Source organism: Mizuhopecten yessoensis, unplaced genomic scaffold (genome assembly GCF_002113885.1).
Source record: "Mizuhopecten yessoensis strain PY_sf001 unplaced genomic scaffold, ASM211388v2 scaffold11017, whole genome shotgun sequence".
NCBI lineage: Eukaryota > Metazoa > Mollusca > Bivalvia > Pectinida > Pectinidae > Mizuhopecten > Mizuhopecten yessoensis.
Genome location: NW_018408837.1, coordinates 480777 through 499519, shown reverse-complemented (window position 1 = coordinate 499519; position 18743 = coordinate 480777). Strand labels below are relative to the sequence as shown.

Genomic DNA, 18743 nt, shown 5'->3' with positions numbered 1-18743 from the left:
AAACTACAGTCAGAGTTTTTGTTGAATGTTGATAGCACAATCATTAATATTTTAACGTCGGTTAAATGATTATAAAACGAGAGAGAAAAAACCCATACATGTTGACTTTAATTACATTTTCAAATCACTGTTGTTTTTTTAATTTGGAGACCACTTTACTATTAGCAACATATTTTCTTTTGTTTTTAAGTATGGTTTCTATGTTAACCAGTTGATATTTGCATATTTTTGAGAAATTAAATTTTCAGTAAAGTTTGTGATTATGCATACTCCTTTGATATTCAGGTTGTTCAAGCTGCACTCTATAGTTTGTAGAAAAAGGATTTAGTATAACTGACAAGATTTAGTGAATATTCAAACATCTCTAATTTATGCAAATTTCAACTGGTTTCCAAGGCAACCACTATATTTAAAAAAAAAATCGTTTCATAGTATTAAAGAAAAACAAGAAAAGATTATTTGACAGTTAAATTAAATTTTCTAAATTTGATGGATTTGGGGATGCAGAGACCGAAGACATACACTGTTACGTTCAAATCTCAACATTTAAATGTGGATGAAATAGGTTTGAACCTATAACAAGAAGTTTTTATCAATGCATGATATTTTTCCATTTCCTACAGAAAAGGAGAAAGCTTACAATGACAGAAACGGAGAAGAGCAAAGGGCAGATCGTTTGGTGAAATCTCAGCCAATCATATTGGGCGACACATACAACCTTCGGAAACTCAACAATCTACCTTACCACTGGGCGAGTGCTAATCACGTGCAAGAACTGAAGAAGGAATGTTTGATAAACTTTTCCTTCTTGCAGGCGAAACTCAATGCGACCTCCATTGGGTAAACTTGCATAGATGTTTTTTGTTTATCTAAAAATCAAATCCGTTTATTTGTTTAGTGAACGGAGGGTGGCTGGGTGTAGGGGTAGGGCAGGGGGTAAAGCTTAAAAACAATGACACAATGTAGCTTATTTTAGGCTCGGCTCATTTTTAAGGCTGACCTTGAAATGGTAGGTACTCAGTGATGTTTATAAAACGTTAAAAGGATTTAACTCCTATCAGCTGGTCGCTTTTCAGTTAAACACCTACTCGCAAAAGTTGAAGTATTAAATCTTAAACATATTTTAATTTTGAAAATTACGGCTTGTTTTCCCCAAAACAAATGACTGCTGGGAATGCTAAACTAATATTTTTGTATGATGTTGATGTATGTTCATAGTGTTTCCCTTCTAAATGGTCGTTTTACAGGAATATCCTGAATGACTACCAGCTGGCTATGTCCACCTTCCCAGATGACCAAGTGATTCAGCTCGTTGCCAAGGTGATGCAGTTGTCGCAGGCTGGACTGCGGGCTGATCCTGTACAGCTGGCGACACAGCTGCTGGACAGGTGTGATAAAGAACAGGCGAGTTTGCAGGTGTTCATTTGTGAAATAACCATAGCAACAGTGGTTCATCAACATAATACCATAAACATAGATAGAGGGCTAGAGAAATACCTATCAATAAATAAATAAATAATAAATAAATGATAAAAAAATCATAATAAATTACTAAAAAATAAAAATAAATAGATAAATGAAAAAAAAAAAAAAAAATGAAAAATAAACAAAGAATCAAATTTTACACAAGTTGTAGCAGAGGATCTCTATTTTGTTTCCACAATCTCCCATAGGCAGAGGGAAGAGACAAAAAAATATTTCTTTTGGAACACCCAAATAAGTCGTCTGTTACAATGTGATGCTACACAAATATATAAGCTTATTATAAAACAGTTTTCTAATACCAAAATGAGTCGGTCCCTTAGAGTTTGGAGAACTTGTGCGATCTAGATTTTCATTTCCGAAAATACTTTGATTTGGTCAATCCAGAGCTAAACATTTGATAATCAGCACGAGAAACATTCATCGTTGCTACTTATTTGATCTACAGATAAAGAGGTTTTGGTTCGAATGCGTCAGGAACTTGTGAGCTACGTGGCTCTGTACGTAGACCCAGACACTTTCACCAGTGTGCTGAAATTAAATCAGTCTAACAAATAGGCATCAACATACTATAATGTAATGTATGCTATGAGCCTTTCCTTTCATGACGGTTACATCTTTTAGTTTCCTTAACTTACAGTCTTACATTTTGCAATTAATTCGATGGTCACCGAATTGTTCCTGATATCACTATTTTGGCGACATTTTTCGATAGCTAAATGCAAAAGTGACAACGCAGGGATTCGAAGATGTAGATTTATGAAGACGTTGTCAATCATCAAGATATTATAGGATAACATTACTTTTTCATTTTGCGATATTGATATTGTTTTGTATCATGCTTTTAAGTGTACCTTGTCCTTTCGTTGTTAATTTCAATGTTCGGTCTTTGAGAACGCGATATTGTAGTAGCCAATCACTTTTAGGGGAAATACTGCCTTACTGTTATCTTCAATAACATTCACCAGTTTAGAAAAATGTAATCTCAAAGTTTTATTTTCTCAAAGTTTTATTTTATACGTAAACAGTGTACGTATTAAATGTGTCGAGACATTTCAAGGCCGACTGGTACTTCCAGCGATGCGGTATAACCAACTGGATCACGCGCGATAGTGCAGCAACGTCGAACGTAGTCAGTGGCTGGATAGGTGTCTGTCACACACGATGATACATTTGGTGGCAGCGGTGGGATAGTTGGATATCTTGTATTCTTGTATGACCAATTCGTGGTAACTAGGGAAGGTGGATTGTTACATTTACAAAGGGAAGTCCCAAAGGATTCCCTATGGTCGAGACTTCTCGGAGTGGAGTATCGTTAAGCAAGAAATATGAAGGGAAATAACCGCCTTACTGGATAGATTGATTTTCCAGCTATGCGGTTAAACCAAGGGACTAGCGCAGTAGTTAAACAACGTTGAGCGTTAGTGGCTGGAGGGATGCTCGCTTGCATACTTTACAACATTACTTGGTTTTTACTTGAATTTGTGCAGTGTTTTTTGTCGATGAAAACGAAGACGCCTACTGTAATGACCCTCGTGGTGTAATTCTCAGTTTTGCTTGGTGTACTTTTGGCCTTTCGTCGTCTGTTGTATACCTCTACATGTTAAGGGAAGAATAGACCTGCTGTATCACACAGCATAGGTTTGATTTCGTCCGAGACCTTTGCTTATGGGGCATTATAGAAAGCATTTATTTTGATCTGCTTCCTCCATAGCCACAGTTCGGATCTATATTTGTTTCTCTTTTCGCTTCCCCAACCTTTGTTTTTTGGCAATGGCTCCTTAGGACGCCTGTGGTAATGTAGCCTTAGCTGTCATCAAGACGTTAAACCTGAAATAAACAAACAAACAAACAAACTCAGGCAAACAAAAAACACCAGTTACTTGCAAATTACATCGATCGAAAGTTTCCCTGTATTTACTAGTTTGTGAAACAGTTGACTTCCTCCAAATATTCTTAATAGACAAAGCAATTTTAGAAAGCAGTTTGAATATCAAATGTTGTTTTATTTTAGCACGGAAAAATTGTTGACTTGTTGAAAGATTGTGCCAGCTTCCCCGGGTATACCTTGGTAGCAGACAAGCGGCTACTGACCAAAGCAGACGAACAAATTCCAGCCGTCTTCACTCACGAGAGTACGATCACCGGGATGGATATGACTGTCAACGGCCGTATCCTCGTCACATGTAAGTTTATTCTCGACGAACTCATAGTCATGTGTGAGCTTGAATTGCTACGTACAAATCAGATGGAAGCTTGTTTGGACGATACGCAATCGTCACGTGGCTCTCAGTGAAATCTTAAGTCACACGTGAGCTTACACTATAGCATTCTCTTCTTTTTGATGATATATTGATTTCATTTTGATGATTCTGTTCTCTGTGAAATCGTTGACATGTGTGAGTTTGCATTGCACCATCCTCGGCAATTGGAAACTTGTTTTGATTATATCCTGTTTGTTCTTATCATATAGAAATCATATATATACACTCGCGTCAGCTCAAATTATAGCAAATTTGCGTTTAACATTTCCGGTTTCTTTGGATTGTTGGAATCTTCATGTGTTGTTACTTTACTAGAAGTGTTTACTGCCGAATTAAGGTAGTCGAAAAAAACAGAAATGTCACTACGCCGCGAAAAAAGCATTACATGTACTGTATCGGCTAAGTAAGAATGTTGAGGGTATTCACTGTAGAAGCAATAACACAATTCTTTCAAGAATTCTTCATTAATCTGATGTATTTTGATCCACAAAAAAACCCACCTTTGTTTAACGCTCAATGCTTGTCTTTTCGTTAATGATATTTGAGCGAATTACTTTTCCTTAACCACTTTTGAAGGAATTCTGTTGATTTAGAAATTAAGTTTCGTAATTTTAGCATCTGGATTTATGCCCTTTTAATAGGTGATGAAAACCATACAATCAAATTCTGGAATTTAAGGGAGAAAAATTTCATCAAAGGATTCACTGATGTCGTCAAGGACATTTCCGATGTCCACTTCGTTTCCCATGACCATTGCATTCTTGTCGAGCACAACAAGAAAAGCCGCTTGACCACTCTGAATGCCAACGGTAAAATCCAAGGTCAGATTGACGTGGATTTCTGCTTTACCCTTGGTGGACCTGGTAAAAGCCTGTTGCTAACAGCAAAAGGATACATGTTTCAAGTCTTTGATGCAGAAATGTTAACATTTGTGAAAGAGAAAAAGTCGCCAAAGAGCGCTGTTCTTGGATATTGTCTTACAGGTAAGTTATTTTATTTTTTAGGTAAGAGATCTTTTGTTATATTTTACAGGTAAGATATTTATTTTACAGGACGGGTATTAGGTTTCAGGTAAGAAATTTAAATAATTTTTTCAGGTAAGATATTCACCTTACAGGTAACAGATCTTTCGTTCAATTTATTGATATCTCTTCCTACAAGTAGAATGCTTGTTTTTGTTTATTTAAAAATGTATTAGAGGTTGATAATTTATTTAGTTTATTGTATATGTGGTCTATATTATTTGTTGTATGGATTTCTGGTGACAGATCATCGCTAAAACTGATGAAATAAAAATATTAAAATCCGGAATTTAATATAAAAATTCCGTTGTTTTGTAGCTAACGAGCATAAGGCCGTTATAGGGCTTGGAGGTCAAAACAAGGTCAGGATTAGTGTCCTTGACCTCAAGACGATGGTGTTCACGCAACAGAAAGAGCTACCTGTAAGGAGCATGCATGGTAGCGAGGATGACAGTGATGAAGATAACGTATCCTCGATTCACCTGACACCTAGCGGCCGACACCTAGTCATGACGACAGAGGGCGACTCGGGGTTTATTGTGTACAAGATGCCATCGCTCAAAGAATTGTACCGCATTCCAGGTGAGCGAGAGTAAATTATAGACCATAAAAATATATGAAAAAAAGTATGGTTTAGTATTAAGACCAAACATGCGTTAAAATATTCAGATTTTGGGGATAAAATATGCCTGCTTTATCCCACTGTATGATCACATGAGGCGACCAATGTGCCCCCTCTGCGCAGACTTTTTCTTGAGTGTCATTAGCTAAGATAACTTAATGGAAATCAATATTTATCTAATTGTTACACCTGGGGCATCTGTCTTTTCACTTTTTTCCTATTTACGTTTACTTTTTCTTTTTGGTGGTGTCGTGGACTCCTCTTATTAATCCATGATACATTATTTGCTCCATGACACTCATATGACGCTCACATGTCACTCACATGACAATCCACCGGAGGAGACTGGTTGGAGTGTCATGCTTCCACTTCTAGATTAAGACATTTCATTGAGATGACACTTTATGTCATAGAAACTATTGGGTACATTTTGAGAGTCTTGCACACAATCTTGGGAACATAATGAAAAGAATTTTAATTCTTTCCATTTTCATGTAGGGGCTGCGATGCCCGCGGGTGTTTGGGGCGTCTGGATTTCTATGATCAATATAGCCCTTCACAACTGCGTAGCGTGTTTGACGCCTACGTCGGGCCGTCACCTAGTACTGGTCACAGGCCGGTGGTTTTTAATATCGTCTAACCGATATTTTCGAAACTTATTTCGGCGGCCGACTGGTGTTTTCTTCCCTCTCATACCCCTGGGGTCCAGACCCTCCACCAGGGCTTCACCCCTACCCAAGTTTCAATGTGGTCTCTTTGTTCTCCAATATCACAGCCAAGACATGTTTTCCTCATAGTATATTGCACGTAAAGGTGACGTTTTAACGCACCGATAAAAAGCGAATACGTGACGTCACTAATGCACTTGATCAAGTTATGTTAAAGTGTAGCGAGTCGTTCATACAATTTCAGGTAACAAGGATGAATCACGATGGGACTTCCATTTTGGTGCAATGGGACATTCACTATATTTTCTGACCCTGGCCGAGTTCAGTCTCTCCTCAATACAGACGCTGGACGTCCGTTCAGGGGAGATAAACACTGTTTTGTACACAACCGCCAGTCGCGTTCGTACCCACAGAGCGAGTGTTCTGGTGACGGGCGGGTTCGATGGTGTCGTCAAGATGTGGGACCTAGCTGGGCTCAAGGTGAACACTCGGTCGGTGGCCGGAGAGAAAGGATTCCGGATTGAGTGAGTCTAACTTAATAGGACAGATCACCCCGTACCATACTTTTTAAAAACAAGAACAGTTTGATTTCCCATATTTTTTTGTCCAACTGCTTATTATTTACAACAGAACAGAATTGGCCTGTGTTATCTCATTATCGATATCTTCTAGCATTTTGTTCCGCTCTCGATATCACATTGACAGAATTTAAAAACCCTGTTTAAGATACTTTGCTCATATGATACGAGTAGGGATAGTTCACGAAATCTTGCATTCCTCTGATCTCAGAGTAATGCTTTGATTAAAGATGAAAGTTAATCGCGCAGCAGCGTAGCGGTAAACTTAAAGCATCTGATCTGGGTAGTTGTAGAACTGTTAATGAGCCTTGCGATTGGTCAGTTCTTGATCTCTGGATTCAATCAAATGAGCTTGACCCAAGATTTTGATTCTGTCGTGAATAATATCCAAAAGTGTAGAGAAGATTGTTGAGGACGTAATCCAAAGATGGCTATATCCTTTTGTCTTTTGGGGTGATTTTGATGCTATCTCCATTGCGATAACTATTATTTTTTCCCAAACTTCTATGTTTTTCGGCGGTATCTCCAAAGGTAATTATGGTTTTGCTGTTGTTAGAAAATTGTGGTCGGATGAAATAAGACCTGCCCGCTATTTAACTATTTGCACAATGTCCTTCAACAAATATAGTAGTACAGGACCAATTGATTATTATTTTCGTTTTAAAATAAAATGGCCAATATCAGAATGTGTCACTGTTTGTGTTTTAGAAATCTAAGACAGCTTCAAGACACACGATACGCCGTCAGTCTATCGACACTGGAAAAAAAGGGGGAGCAACTCCTACAGGTCTATGATATAGTACAGAAAAAGGTGGTCCGCCAAACGCTTGTGGTAAGCAGTAGGGGCGCTATGTTCGTCTGTTGCACAGTCTCACTAGCATGCTAGCGTATGTGGAGTAAATAAAATAAAGGGGACACATACTAAAAGGATCAACAAAGAAAGTCAATATTGAAATATTACATCGTAAACAAACGAACTCCACGGCGTGGTGTCTCCATTCTTATTTCTTCCATAGACCTAATCATAATTCCTGTTTCGGACAACTTATCCGGAATAAGGTAAAAACTAATAAAAACAAAACGGAAAAGGATATAAAATCCTGAATGGAGTTATTTACTCATAGACCGTAAATTATATAAAAAGATATCTGACAGACTGTTCATATAGATAACACAACAAGTCTCCGAACGAAAACAACGAGTGCATCATGAATCAAAGATGAAAATGAAAATATGTTAATAAATAAATAAACTAAGGAAGTGTCTCAGTAAGAAAAAACAACGCGTTTTCTGCACGTAGATGGCCCCGATGACGATGTCTCCCGTCAGGACCAGAATGTTTATTCGGCAACAGACACTGTACATCACAATGGACCGCGTGAGAAATATGAATATAAGCATTTAATGACAGGTTTCTGATCCGGAACACCTATTTCCAAATGAGGACAGTTCCATTGTGATGACAGACATATCAATTTTCATAAAGTAAAACATCTTTAATTGAGTGAGTCATTATTTTTTTTCAATTTTTATTAAAGGATCCCCATGACGCTATCAAAAACTGTAGCATGCATTCTAGAAACTCTTTTTCCCAGCATGACTATATAGCTTTGATATTTCATTTCTTAATAATAACAAAAAATAAAACAAAAACTCTATATACATGTCCTAAAAGCCTCAAGTGTTTTGCCTGCAGTGTGGCAATCATCCTTAATGTATTTTTGAAACTGTTCAGGATAGTGATCCACCTGTCACGTGATGTCTTCAATGTCAGATGTATTTTATTCACCATGGTGATAATTGTATTGATGCTTATTTAAGGGTAAACAAGACAAGATGATAGAATGTTGCTGCGACCACCACGTAGTCATGGAAACCAAAGACAAGAACATAAAGAAACTGAAGATAGTTGACCTTGACACGATGAACGTCACCTTGGTATTCCAAGGTCGTCTGAACAACCGTATCTCGAGTGTTCACGTTCTCCATGACAGAAACGGTGTGTAAATATTTGTTTCTCCTCAAAACAATGCATGTATAGAATAAATGGTGTTTTTCTTAAATATCAACTTATGTGTTTATGTTATTTGAAGAAGAAATGTTATCAACTTCGAATGAAACTAAATAGATTAAAATGTATCCGGCAAGGAAGTTGAATGCTTACTGAAAAAATCCTGTTGTAGCGGTTTTCCTATTTTCGCACTATTTTACGCACGAAGCAGAGGAGTTTTTCATTAATTTTAATCATGTAAATAATATTTGGTGTTCTTAAATAATTGGTATGTGCTAAAATATGAATGAGTTGATTAAATATTCTTATAATTTTTGTCATAATTTCTGTTCTTAGAGGTACTGGCGCTATCTCAAGGCAGACGGTCACTGAAGACATACGACTTGAACAGCGGGAAAACAAAACAGATTCTCAAGCCTCCGGAGGATATTGACTGGGCCCAGTTCACACAAATGGTTTGTTTGGCCGATTATAAAATTAGAAAGTGTTGTTATGAAGCGACGTTTCTAAATGGTCGACGTGAGATAATTGAACTAGCTTCTTTAAAAATGTCACGTCTAATGTTTAACTTACAAAGACAAATACTTAATACCGAGTAAAACCTCCTGGGTCTTCATGGATTGTGTGAATTGTTTATTGTAATAATGTTTTTCTTTTTCTTTTCATCTTCCCCCTTTTTAACTTGAACAAAAACAATGACGATTCGCGAATATTTTTTTTTTTTTTTAATACTCAAACCTGAAGTTTATATTTCTAAACTGTATATAAGGCTAGCTACCAAAAATGTGAGAAATATTCAAAATTTAAGAATTGATAAACAATTTTTAAGTATGCGAAAAGACAGCTCAAAGTACATCCCTAAAGAACATTATATGTTAAAATTGATGTCACAATAATTTGTTAATCTCTCATGAATGGAAATTAAATAAATGATATCTGATAACTCATAAAATAGCACGTGTCACATTTTTATTTGTGACATGATTGAAAGATAACGATTTTTTCTCTTCATCAACACGCATTATGTTAGAACTGACATCTTCTTGATAAACAGTAGTATTCAACCATTTAGGAAATTCAATGCATAACGAAAGAATGCCTTCCCAAATAGAAGTCAACAAGAGGGAGTGACTGACAGAAATATACGTCTTTTTCTCCTATTCCGTCTTTGCGTATTGCAGAGTTATCTTCTCTTGGGAGCAGGTATTGATTGTTACGTCACTTGTTTGTGAGAGTAACGTCATCAATTTTTGAGAAAACGACGTAATTTTCTCACACAAACCAATGACGTAACAATCAATACCTGCTCCCAAGAGAAGATAACTCTGCAATACGCAAAGACGGAATAAACTAAATTTCGGAATAAAAAAAAATGACTAACATCTATTTTTGACCAGATATGCTACACTGACAACAAGGTAGTAGCAAGTATGACGTCAACTGGAATCGTCGTATTTGACCTCATGACGTCATCAATGAAGTGCATCAACGCCTCTGAGTTAGACATTTCCGACGAGGATGCCATTGCCGGAAGTTGGACGCGGATCAGTAAAGACGCCAAATTTATCGCCATCCGATGCGAACGGAAGTTGCCGACCATTTCCAAAGATGTCTCCGTGGAAATGACAGCATACCTCATCCACATCTGGGATATTCAGAATTGTATGCTACTATTTTTCTCCACGACAAAACAAAATCAATGAGATCGGCTTTATTTTCGCTGAAATTAACAAAGGAACGAGTAACAATGAAAGTAGCCCAATTTGTATTTTTTTTTACTTTATCGAGCATCCATTGGCTTTTAAGATCAATCAATTATGTATTCATTTAATCCTTAATCAATCAATCAATCAATCAATCAATCAATCAATCAATTAAACAGCCATGAACTTTGTAATCAATCAACCAACTTAGCAAATAGTAATGAATAATTATACATATAAAATTGTACTATATAAATACTATCATTTTACGAATTAATCAATGAATCCAATTAATCGATCAATCAATACAATTTCGTGAAGTTGAGCATTATACATACTAAACTGAGGCACAAATGTGGTTCCCTTAAGTAGTATCTTTATAGAGTAAAACTTGTCGAAAGTCCAGTTTAAAAATGTGGACATCTATACGAGAACGCCTTTTAGTTTTTGTTTGAGTGTCAACGTTTTGGTAATGAAAGGCGTATTTTGTTTCAAAATTTGAAAGCCTTAGATATAGAGTTAAATTAAGAGCATTTTTTTTAGATTCAAATTGTGTTTTATTCCCCCATCATCTTTGGGAGGGATGTCCGGGTTGGGGTGCCCCGGGATCATCCCTCTTACATAATATAGCCTCATGCAAAAGGCCTCTTTCTCTTCATTCTTTTTCTTTTTCATTTCATCTTTCAAACTCAGATTCATTCTTTCATACTCAAACTCAAAATCATTCATTCTTTCATACGTATGTTTCATTCATTACAATAACGATAATATTTATTTTGATTAAATTGATATATTAAATAACATCAACCATTCCTTCTTTATATATTCAAATACTGAAAGTACTTTTATATTTATAAATTCATTTACATGCCAAAAAGTCTGCTTTATTGATTTGATCTAGAGCTTTGTTTTGCTTGACAGTTCAGATCAGATCTTTCGGTGGACCTTATATTTACGTTTTTAGACATGTCTATCATTTTATCAAATCCAGCATTAGATGTCGAACGGTGTTTTTTTTGTGTATTGGTATTTATGTGAATATTTTATATGTCTGCACTACATTTATGCCTCTTACCATTGTTGTCATGTAATTGTAAATGTTTGACGGGAGAAGGCTTTGAAAAGTTGCAATAACATGTGCCTTAAACCCAGTTCTATTTTTATTTGCATAAAATATGTTTAAAGTAAGTAAATAATCTGATTTATCCAACATCTATCTATTTCCATTCTGACACAGGGAAGTACAATGGGTTTATTTTTGAGGATCCGATGTATTACGAGATTATATCTCGTCTGGACGAGAAGACGGAGTTCTTTTCTGACTTCCTGTTTCTGGACGATTTCAGGATTGCCACCATCTTCGACCAACACAAAGGGGAAATACTCATTTGGGATTCGAATAAAAGTATGTGATTTATTTGGTGTTCTTTTTCATACTGCTTTGTTTATATATATTTGAATACTGTATGATATCCAGAAATATTTTACTGATATTTTTGTCACATAAATGTCAAGGATACACTCCATATTACCTCGAACAAACAATGATTATTTTCTTGTCTTTTGATTGAATAGAATAAAATTAGTGTCTTAAATCAGATTTAGTTTCATGGAAAATACGGAAATCAGTTTTGTATCCGTAAATTTCTATATTCGATGAACGATGATCCACTGACGTATAGAGCGAATGACATATATAATTAATGTACTTACTTCACTTAATGTGACGTCATTTCCTGTCCGCTGTAGATGAGTGTCTGGAGCGATTGTCCAGCAGTATCACTCCGGACGCTGACCTGTACACTATCGACGTCAGTCCATACCTACTGGTCTACAATCTGGCTAACCTCGAGGTTTGGGACAAGTCCAGTATGAAGCGACTTGCCAGTATGACGACAGACTATGACGTACGTTTGGTTAATCGATCAGTTTTATTTAGCACACTCTTCATAGGATTCCGCTTAATGTCAATTTGCTTAATAGCTACATTTTGACCTTTTTATAATGTATGAACTATAGTTTGCTTATTATAATGCGATGTATCATGATTTTTTTCATATATCATGTTATTTTTCCAAACATACCAGAAGAAAATGAGTTGCCAGAGGTAAGTCAATAATAGAATCAATCACTCCTGTGTGATATAGACAGAGATATCTCAACCAGAGGGTGAGATATTTTTTTAGGTTTAGCACGAGGCTTTGCCGAGTGCTAAACCTAAAATAAATATCTCATCCCGAAGGTTGAGATATCTCTGTCTATATCACACAGGAGTGATTGATTATTTTTCTCCCACATTTTCATACCGTAAAAATACCTCCACTGCGAAGTTGTATTTTTGACCCCGATGCACCGTACTATCATCAATGGCGCATGAATACACGCATAGCCGCTGTACTGCAAATGTGTGTAAAAAAAATCCGCAACGTCAATAATAAACAGAAGTCATAATTAAATTTAGATATTTTATACATTAGTAGTATTAGCAACGTTATATTGTATATTAACATTTTTTGTCATAAGATTAAGTGATATAGTGTCTTTAACGAAAACACACAGAACTAATTGCACTCCCTGACTTCACGCTTCGAAAAGTTCACTCGGAGTCAGAATACAACACCCTCGGTCGTTTCGTTTTGGGGGCTGACATCGTTGTGTTATTGTTTATAGTTATGTTAAAGGTTCCTCCAGTGATTGTTGTGCCTTGGAAGATACTTGGGATTTCACATTCATTGGATTTTAATTTACGAACGCGTTCAGGTTCGCACAAGGACATGCTGTTGTGCGCTGTAGTCACATGTGTAATATTTGTTGACTGTTCGTTTGACATTGGCCGATGTGAGGTAGGTGCACTAGACCCAGTGTGTCGTCCTAAGTCCGTTTGTACGGTTTTATTTGGTGGATTTGTCATTGAGAGAAGAGACGACATCTTCTGTTTTTGTTTATTGTTGACTGTTCTGTAATTGTTCAAAGATTGAATGTTTTTGTGACCGGTTAATGTGATTGCCTGTGCATCTGGAATGTTTTCGTCCAAAAGTTTTTGACACGTGTATTTGCGAACACTGGTATTTGTCAATCTTTTTTGCACAACATTGTTTTCGGACCTGTTAGTAAACATTCCACTTTTTGTCACCATAGTTTTCATTAATTTAAACAGTTTGTTGCGCCCAACAGGAGCTCTCAAAAACCACTGGTCGCGTTGGTGGGGAGTTTTGCTGTGCGTCACCGTACCGAGGTAAAATGGGTGTTCGTCATCACAAAAATTGACAGGTCGCTTTTCCTTGTAAGCTTTGTACGTTTCTACTGGACATTTGTCACTACCGGGTTCCGCGTACATTGCTGGCTTTGTACTCCTTGTGTTTGTAACGTCTATACCTGTCCGTGTTTTTGTCTGTCTTTCGTTAAATTGTAAAAATTCTCTTTCAAGTTCCTGGTCATATCCAAGTTTTAGGTCACCCCAGCATAACTGTCTGTGCTCATCTCCTCCCCTCATCCCGAAATGAAGCATGTTGTTAAACCATACGGTGTTCAGCAGAGATTCAGGTGTGTCTTTACCTAGCTGTTTTGTCTCATACAAAGTGTTTATTTCAGAATCGGTGATAACATCCGCTGCCATTGGTTTATTCCCCATTCCTTTCTTTTTTAAATCTTTTTGTTTGGTTTTGAGCGCCTCTCTCGTACCTGCGAACTGATGACTGGAAATCAAACTATACCCATATCTATGACGTTTTAAATACCTTTCAAACGAGCCAAGCATCCCTCTTAAGTAACTGGGTTGATACTCGCTACCATCTTTCTGTCGTACACAAATTAAAAATTTTGAAAGGTGCGAATCGAGTTCGGTAGTTGGGATTTGGTGCATTTGGCGCAATTCGTTTACGTCGTTCAGAAAATGTTCAAACAGTTTCATATGACAAAGAGTTTTCTTTTTCGTGTTAATATTCTCGTTTTGGTCCACAAAGTTTCTTAAGTCATTTTCGTCCATGTTAACAAATCTACCGGCAACGCGTGGGGCTGTGGCAGTCGCCGTCTGCTGAGGAGAGCCCGGGGGCGCCGGGGTTGTATGTGATCGTCGGGGGGTCAACATTGATTCAGATTGTCCCTGCTCTAACTCATGTAGCATTGCCTGTGTTTCTGCATGGGATATTTCACTCAGATATTTGCTCACATCAAAATCAAGCATATCAAACTCAAGTTCGTCGTCTGCTAGCCCTTTTACCAATTCATGCTTCGACGCTGTAACGATAGTACCGTTACCAAATAATTGCACTTTGTGCATAACATACGTTCCTAATGGTTTAACTCCATCTACAATTCTTCCCTTTTCACCATTTCTTCCTACGGTAACACATTCGCCTATTTTGAATTGTCGGGATGTTGAGCTTGCCATTATACAGTGTTTGTTTACATGTGTATTACATGTGTGTAAAAGGTGATGATGTAATCGTTTTTGCTGAAAGTGCACAGGGTCACAGGTCATGGTGAAAGAAGTGCGTTGTCTGTGACGTAATAGCGCATGTCAGCTGTCTTGATCGAGGTAGATCAAGACAGGTTTATCTTTTCCCTACCAAAAACGGGAATGAACCTGTGAAGGGTGGGAGAATAGAATAATCTCACACATTGGCCCGGGGATGGGTGATGGCAGACGAAAGAGCTGTTGAAGTAACGTTTTCTTTGAGCTAGGCTTGTAATGGCTATGGGTGTTTATGTAGTATTTAAGATCTGAACATTGCTTTTAAGAACCAAACTTGCTTTATTTATGTCACATTTATGTAGAATGTAAATTAAAATGAAAATATTGAAGTTTTGTTTTATCAAACGAAAACAATGCAAGCTAGACTACAAAAATGTACATCACACGCAACGAAGCCTGTCACCAGGCAACGTCATAAGGAAATGCTTGACATTATCAAAATATGCGTCAACTGTACTTTAGTATGCATTTATATGTAAGCTCACCTTTCCGAAACCTATTTTATCCAGGAGAAATACTTTTGTTCAATTGACAGATTTAAAAAAAAAATATGTAAAAATAATAACAAAGAGAATTTTTTTTTCAATTAAATCTTACCTTGATTGTTTCCAGTTTGAATTTAATTTTAAGACGTTTGATTCATAGGTCCACTTCTCCGAGCTGACTAAAGATGGCTTAAGTGTTCTCGGCTGCAAAGAGGTGCCCGTCGAAATTATACACTGGACGCTGCAGAAGGGAGGCAACCCAGTTTATGACATGAGCAAAAAGCCGATCCTCTTTGAGGGAGTTCGTAAGTTGAACGATGCAGCATGTTTCCTTTAACTGCGTAACTTGCAGTGGTAACTTACGTCAAAAATTCGTGTCTAAGAAAATTAGCAGATTAAGGATCCCTGTCCCGCTGCAAGTAAAACACTAGAGAGTTCCACTTTAGTTTTTCATATAAACAGTAACCTCCCCTTAATTTCGTTTCGGATATACCTGTATAGCGACTGGGCCAGGTCACTGCTCCTATGTACACCATGTTTATTGGTGATATTAGCAATGGCTATGGAGACTTAAGAAGTTAAAATGTTAAAGGTCAAGGTCACATATTTATAGAGTTTCGTAGTAAGTAAATGTGATTTATAATTAAAAGTAAGAAATGAGTTAATAATTAAAATTTGGAGCAACTTACGTTCCCGTTTAGCTAATACAGATATATAGAGAAACATAAAACACATATACACACTTTAAAGATCTTCTTTCTTTTTCCTATATATAGTTATCTCCCCTTAACTTCCGCTTGGATATAACTGTAGAACAGTTGGGTCAGGACACTTCCGATGACCAGGTAGCTTATTCGATTACAGCAATGGTTTAGCAATCCGTAGTTCGGGGTTCGAGTCCCGGTCTAGCCCCACTCATGTTGCACACTCAAACCACTGTTGTTGATTATATTTTGCTTATTTCGTCTTTTTTATTTCTCATTAAAGTCCCACAAGGTGTAGTTTTCTTTTCAGAAATTATTTATTAAAGCTGTAGTCAAGCCGTCAAATCAATTTCCAATACATAGTTACAGTTTTTGGCAGTGGTACGGGGATCCTTAACATAAATTGTAACTCTTAAGGATCTTTAAGCCGCGTCCCTGTGACGTTGTGTGTCGACTGGGTACCTCTTAACTGGTGTGTGTCATGATCAATACCTGTTTCATTTGTGGATATCTGTAAAATAAATATCAATGCATATTTTCGCAGGTAACGATTTGACCTTGAACCTCTCAGTTGACGACGAGAGTGACTCGGACTTCAGTGACCCGGATATCGATATCGACGATTCGAGCGACGATGATAAAGATTCCGACGTCGATGACAAAGAAAAACTAGCAAAAATAGACGAGTTGGAGGATTTGTTCAACAAGTCGTCCAAACCTTCTCTGACGGACGATGATAAGTGGCAAGCGATGAGAACACAGTCGGATGAAAACGTCAATGATAAAAGCGATTTACATCTTACCGACGATGACAGAAAAAACCAATCGAACACTGGCCAAAATTCTGACGCTTCTAAAAATGTTGAAAGTCCTCTGATTAAAAACGTGGACAAAGTTTTAAAAGAAACCTCGGTAACTGTCACACCAAAAGATGATTATCGTTCAATCGATGATAACGCCGATAAATCGACGATGAAGCATGTAAAAGATGAAAAAGATAAGTCCAGATCGGGTTCCACGTCGCCCCTCCCTTCACTGGAGACCTATGAATATGGGAACGATTCTGACGCGTCAGTTTTCTGAGGAAAATCCTTCCAATTGTCAACTTACAGATATGTCTGGGAAATAGAGGATCGTACGTGAGGGTCCATGTCATATCGAATTTATTGAAGTTTAGTAAATTCAATATAACATGGACACGAATGTAAAATTATATTGATCACATTATGTTCATTATTTGAAGAAACTTGGAAAGACAATTATGCGTTACATTGTATCAGCTGACTCTATATATAGGTCAAAACCAAAGTACTCCGATCATAGTATGGTCATTCCGCGCAGTGCTAAGTAGTTCCAGATTATGGTTTTTAATAATGAACAGTTTCAAACGCTATGAAAATAATATAGACAAAGTAAACATTTCAAATTCATTTAATAGCAAACAAACGAAAGTAATAAAAAGTAGTACCTGTAGTTGCGTATGAATATGTTCCAACTGACCTTTGACCAATCGTAGCACGTTTGGGTTTCATAACATGTGTGTATTACCATTTTTATGACGTAGCCATATGGCATAGTAAAATGGGTCAGTTATATGATAATTCAGCTAATGATGTGCCAAACACTGCGTATTTGGTTTATGTTCTAAATAATGTGATTTGTGATGTGAAACTTGTGATAAATATTTTTAAAAAATCCAGATATTTTTCGTCAAGTTGCTCTATAATCTATAAATACTCTATAAACTTTATTAATTTTTCAACAATTATGACACAAGTTATTTCAACTTAGATTAATAACTCTTGTTGGCCCGGATTTTAGCGCGCGGAGGGTTTTAATGTGCGCTTTACGGTACATAGATATACTATTAATACAATAAGCATATACATTAATCAATACAATTTTGAGGAATTCGCAGGAGGTGCCTTATCAGGCGTAACTACTAGTCATATGCCACCTGGCTAATATCTCCCTATGTGTGTATGCCTGCGTGTGTATTGGAGGTGTATTGTGTTCTGTTTGTAATGGGGCTGTGCTTCCAACAGTATCATTTATAGTGCCACCTCACATGAATGCTACGCACATGCAGATACCGCACATCCACCCCAGACCATTTTATTCTCCACCTGGGTCGTTGAAATTACTCAGTACCTACTCATTATTGTGATGTGTTCTTTTCATCACTGTATTTGTTTAAAAAGTAATTTACAATAACGTCTTTCGAATATTTTCTACAATGTTTACCCTCTTTCTTGAGGATCCAAACATCTGGATTCGTACTCATGAAACCGTCTTCATGCTAAAACTCAGATTCTGTAATCAAACCAAATTTCATGTTTTGGTGACGAATTCGTAGAACTTCACATTTAGGCTATGTTTTTGGAGAATGTTGGAGAGATTTCAAACTGGATGCCGTGTCAAATGTTCACACATAAGTCGGTTATCGTTTTGCCTTTTTACATTATCTTCCAATTCATTGATAAAATGGGCTTATTTATAAATTTTATCACCGAAACAATAAATTGGACTTGGAACACTGAATCTGAGTTAGAGCATTGAGAACGGTTTCATGAAGACAGACCCTGAAATCCACGAAAAATGTATCTCGCGAAAATGACCAAAAACTAGATAGCGAGAAAAAATATTACATTTCTACTGACTAGCATATACTTGTTTTTAGCCCCGTAAAACGGACATCAGGAGACCCAGATACAGACGTCATTTGTCGTT

The 18743-nt window shown here is 36.9% G+C and overlaps 1 protein-coding gene across 1 annotated transcript in view; it reads left to right on the top strand.

Moving 5' to 3' along the window:
- LOC110464630 (NACHT and WD repeat domain-containing protein 2-like) overlaps positions 1-17706 on the top strand; it is a 32392-nt gene extending 14686 nt beyond the window's left edge. The window contains exons 15-28 of the mRNA XM_021519959.1: positions 624-840; positions 1248-1404; positions 3497-3668; positions 4388-4729; positions 5087-5350; positions 6303-6582; positions 7345-7468; positions 8458-8635; positions 8984-9102; positions 10045-10309; positions 11588-11755; positions 12100-12257; positions 15470-15614; positions 16558-17706. Of these exons, the coding sequence (XP_021375634.1) occupies positions 624-840; positions 1248-1404; positions 3497-3668; positions 4388-4729; positions 5087-5350; positions 6303-6582; positions 7345-7468; positions 8458-8635; positions 8984-9102; positions 10045-10309; positions 11588-11755; positions 12100-12257; positions 15470-15614; positions 16558-17096 (3128 nt within the window). The 3' untranslated portion in view covers positions 17097-17706. The remainder of the gene's footprint in view (positions 1-623; positions 841-1247; positions 1405-3496; positions 3669-4387; positions 4730-5086; positions 5351-6302; positions 6583-7344; positions 7469-8457; positions 8636-8983; positions 9103-10044; positions 10310-11587; positions 11756-12099; positions 12258-15469; positions 15615-16557) is intronic.
- Positions 17707-18743: the final 1037 nt, after the last annotated feature.